The 4,274-nt window shown below is 36.6% G+C and overlaps 1 protein-coding gene across 2 annotated transcripts; it reads left to right on the forward strand.

Annotated features, from left to right (window-relative positions):
- The first annotated feature begins 344 nt into the window (after positions 1-344).
- On the forward strand, positions 345-3,678 carry LOC114730718 (uncharacterized). Of its 2 annotated transcripts, XM_028917825.1 has the most exons (4): positions 345-857; positions 1,114-1,144; positions 1,992-2,221; positions 2,844-3,678. In XM_028917825.1, exons 1-4 carry the CDS (start codon positions 804-806, stop codon positions 3,435-3,437), a joined length of 909 nt encoding a protein of 302 aa, XP_028773658.1. In that variant the 5' UTR covers positions 345-803; the 3' UTR covers positions 3,438-3,678. The 2 variants fall into 2 exon arrangements, with proteins under 2 accessions (XP_028773658.1, XP_028773659.1); XM_028917826.1 differs by lacking the exon at positions 1,114-1,144 and having other exon boundaries at positions 348-857.
- The last annotated feature ends 596 nt before the right edge of the window (positions 3,679-4,274 follow it).

Raw genomic sequence — 4,274 nt, forward strand, 5'->3', positions numbered from 1 at the left:
ATAACTTTGTCTGGAATATCTTGTTCCCTGACCTACCTGGGCCTCATGTATTCTACTCTCTCTTGTTTTTATTTGTTCTCCTTTGTGGTCCCTTCTCTCTCTCTCTCTTCCCTATTTTTTCTTACAATACAGTCCAACACAATTATACAAAATGCAGCCACCTTCAATGGCAAAATGTTCAAACTACAATATAATTTACATGCCTTACAAGATAATTTAATTTAAGAGATATATATAGATATGTAAAGTTAAAACATATAGAAAGGTTTAAATCTTAAACGTCTGTCCCTACTTCACCCCATTTTTATTACTTAAACTAATTCATATTTATGTTATCTAAAGTTGATTACAAAATGAAAATCTAATGATAATTTAATAAAATAAGTTATGTCATAATGGGAACAACCATCCCTCTCTCTAAATATGAGAGAGGCACTCACACATGGAGAGACACACAGCTAATCCAGCTTTTTCATTTCTTGCCTTCTTCCCTCACAGCCTGGCAAGCCTGAGTCATTATTGCTCCATCATTCCGCAGTTTTTTTAATTTGTGTTTGAGCTTTCTGGTTATTGCCTTGTTTATTGTTCTCTAATCCAGAAGGGGCTGAGGGAGAAGTTGAATGTTCTTGAGCTGCCAAGGGAGATTAGTTTTCTACTGCATATGATCTTTCTCCGAACTCATCAGCTAGAGAGAACTTCTTGGAATTTTCCATCCTTTGTGTCAGAAAACCATGAAAGAGTTGGTTTCTACTCTTAACAGTCCTACTCAATTGTGGCTAAAAATGCTGGAATGAGGAAGGAAAATGTTCGATGAGCTTCTTCACAGAAAGCTGCACCTCTATTGCTTCGTTTTTCAGGTATTACAGCTTCAGATTCCCTCCTTCTCATCGCCTAAATACAACAAAACATATAATTCTGAAAGTGTTGCGGTTCTGGGAAACCAAAGGCATTTCTGTTAGTTTTTCTTTCTTGGTATACACCCTCAGGTTTGGTACATTTAGAATTTTATTCTCAGATCGATGTCTAGAAATATCTTGAACCCAAATTGATATTGAGTCAAACTTAGGTAGTTTAGGTTGCTGGAAATATGATTCCCTGATGATTTCCTTTCAGGGAATTATATCAGAAGATTCGAGAAAATTTCGTGAGTACTGCCTCTACCCTTGACATTCAAACTCTTCAATACAGTGAGATTTTTTTTTTCTGTCAGTTAGTTCTGCTTGGGTTCTTCTGGGTCGGTCTGTTTAAGCTTCATCAGATATAAAGTTCAGGTCTTTTTTTTAAGATTTCCTAAAGGTCTTAGCTTTAAAAGGAACAAGGAGAAGTGGGAACTTTTCTGAGACGCAAATTTAAAGGTGTAGCAGATGAAGACTACTAACTAACAGTTAGTGTTACTTTCATCACACAGACCCACACATATCTGTTTGGTGTCACTAGTGCCAACATCTATTGTTCATATTTCATGCTTCTTTAATATGCCTCTGGCAATATTTGATTACACTCTTGAACATCTCAATCCAAATCCTCTGATCCTCATCACCTCTACTTTTTGGTCGGTATAGTGACAGACCCTGTTTTGACGTATTCCCAAAACAAACTAGTGTCATGCCTATATATAGCCTCTAAAAATTAGGCAAAAGGTCAATAACTAAGTCTTGTGGAGATTCGCTAAAAGGATTAGCTCAGTTGGAAAAGAAAAGGGATAGCATCTTTCCTCATCAACCAAAGTTCAATTCCTCTGAGAAGCACACTAATTTAAAAAATTTTGTAGGATGCTATAAAGCTTACATGATTGTAACTGAGGGATTAGGTTCTTGCCATGGAATTGAATCCGGTATGTTTGCCTAGAAGTCTTTCAAATCATCAGTTTTACATGATCAGGGAAGGAAAAGATAGTTCCATTCATTTTTCTTCTTTCTGTCAGGCATTTGTACAATGAAACTCATCACACCATTTTAAAACCTTGTGAGTCATAATTTTTCTCTTTTCAGGCATGGGGACCAAGATTGAGCATTCCATAAATCCTCTAGCAGTAGCTGTAGAGAGCAACAACTTTAGCATCAGTGGTGTGGATGTCTGGGAGTACTATCAGAAGAAAAGGCTGACAGGAATCAACAATAAGTCGAAAGATCCCATTTCCATGGATAGGATACTTGACAGAAACAGCATGGAATCCATCAAAAAGACAATGCAGATGCAAGAGGATATCTTCAAACACCAGGTATCATGAGGATTTGATACTGTTTTAAGATCCTGTCTAAAAAAATCTCAAGAGTCAGGCTGATCTGCTGGATTTGTTTTGGTATCTTTTACTCAGTTAGAACCACAAGTTATGGAAATCGCCAGTAATATGTGTGAAATCACAAAGCATGTGACACTAAGCATAATGATGTCAGTAACAGTACATGAAGAATTCTTTTATGTGTCATTTGACTATAATTTCAAAAAAGCCACTTGTATGCGAGCAGATTTCTGTACACCTTGTAGGAACCCCTTTTACACAAAAACCATATTTCAGTCTCAGAAGATGGCATTTTTATTGGTGAATATGTTTTGTTTCATTTTCACCCTTCCGTAAGATAGCTACACGATCTTTCTAAAATCTGTAGAGTCACAACAAAGTCATTCTCTTAGTCACAAAGTGACACAACAAACATCCCTGTGGTATCAAATTAAAGCTGGCAACATATTTCAAGGACCAAAACAAGGATTTCTTTTAAAACCACTTTCAACAATCCAATGAATGGGAGCTATATTTGATTCTCTGTGAAAGGATGCTATGATACGTTAAGATTAAACTTTAGCCACAAACTAGTTAGTTACGAGAATTTGGGAATTTGCAGGTAAGAGAACTGCACAGAGTATATAGTGTTCAAAAGATGTTGATGGAAGAACTGAAAAAGGAAAGCAGACAAAAGAATATCTGGACTGCTATGAGTGGCTTAGAAATTAGCCTTCCTTCTAATCGTCTCAGTGATCAGCAGCAACACCAGAGAAGAACACAAAATTCATATGGACCAGATTTCCAGGTTCAGAGTTTGAGAGAAGATTATTATTCAAGAGAAAGGAGTGGGAGCTGCTCTGGTGGGGACAAAATGCCTCAAAGGGGATTTGATCTTGCAAGGCCTGCTGAAGAAAATGAGGGAGAGGCAGGGCCTAGTTCATATACTGCATTTCAGAGCTGTAAAATTAGGAATGATGGTGATGACGACGACATGGAAGTTGATTTGACATTAAGTATAGGAGGTAGTGGTTGCAGCCAGGGCAAGAAGAAGAAGGAAAAAAACCATCTGCTTTATTCATCTGCATCTTTCAAATCAGAAAGAGGAGAAGAATGCAGTGACCCTAACACCCCAATGAGCAGCTCAAGTGTGACATTTGATCAAGAAAGAAGAGGGGGAATACATTGGTTTTCTCAAGATTTAAGGTTTAAATAGGAGTTTAATTCAACTAGCTTGTTTAAAAAAACCATTTCAACTCTTCTTCATGGGCCAATGAATTTATACGGTTCATACATTCAGATATTCCTCTATATTAGTTTCTTTTTCCTTTTTCCAATAAATGAATTGGATGATTTACAAACCCACATTTTAAGTGTGCTTTTTGTAAATAGGTTACCTGCACTTCGCACAATTTCTTAGTTTACATGCATGTCCAACATGTTCTTTCCCAGTTTAATGTTATTGGAAACTTTGAAGCTAGCACTATTAAAGTAGAAGTAAAGTATGAATTATACAAGTTCATGAGCTAATACGTTAATATGTCTCTGACCTCATTCTTCAAGAACTAAAATGAACTTGATGTAGAATTCGATTCTCTGGTCCGCTTCGCCTTCCCAAGCCTGGGATTACGAAGGGGGGATCATGATTATCTTCCCTGAAGAACTGCTTACTTTGAAGCTTGCGTTGGATTGATTAACAACACCAACAGAGCAGCCCAAAAGTGTCAAGACATGGCAGGATGTCAGAAATGGCTATGATTACTCTTCGTAAATTGTAAAGCTGTGTCGCTTGCACAATGGATAATCATAGATATTTGCAGCTGGATTCACTATTCTCTGTGCTTCTTGCTTCTGATTCATTTCGATACTTTCAATGCAAGTTGTTCGAGCTGAAGGGTAAATTTCTTTCTTCATAGAATATGTCATACTAACATAACAATAATAGGATTTCAGCTCAAAAAAAAAAAAACAACTATAGGATCATGTTATGTTATTGTTAGCCCAAGGAAAAAAATTTAGAACAAATATCGATGTGTAATGATAACAAGAATAT

Source organism: Neltuma alba, unplaced genomic scaffold (genome assembly GCF_004799145.2).
Source record: "Neltuma alba isolate B1F8T4 unplaced genomic scaffold, ASM479914v2 tig00012763_pilon, whole genome shotgun sequence".
Classification (NCBI taxonomy): Eukaryota; Viridiplantae; Streptophyta; class Magnoliopsida; order Fabales; family Fabaceae; genus Neltuma; species Neltuma alba.

Excerpts from the sequence above, each read along its gene's own strand:
- LOC114730718 (XM_028917825.1), top strand. The coding sequence starts at position 804 with ATGTTCGATGAGCTTCTTCACAGAAAGCTGCACCTCTATTGCTTCGTT. Across the intron at positions 858-1,113 it reads TCTATTGCTTCGTTTTTCAG|GGAATTATATCAGAAGATTC; the intron begins GTATTACAGCTT and ends ATTTCCTTTCAG. Across the intron at positions 2,222-2,843 it reads AGGATATCTTCAAACACCAG|GTAAGAGAACTGCACAGAGT; the intron begins GTATCATGAGGA and ends GGGAATTTGCAG.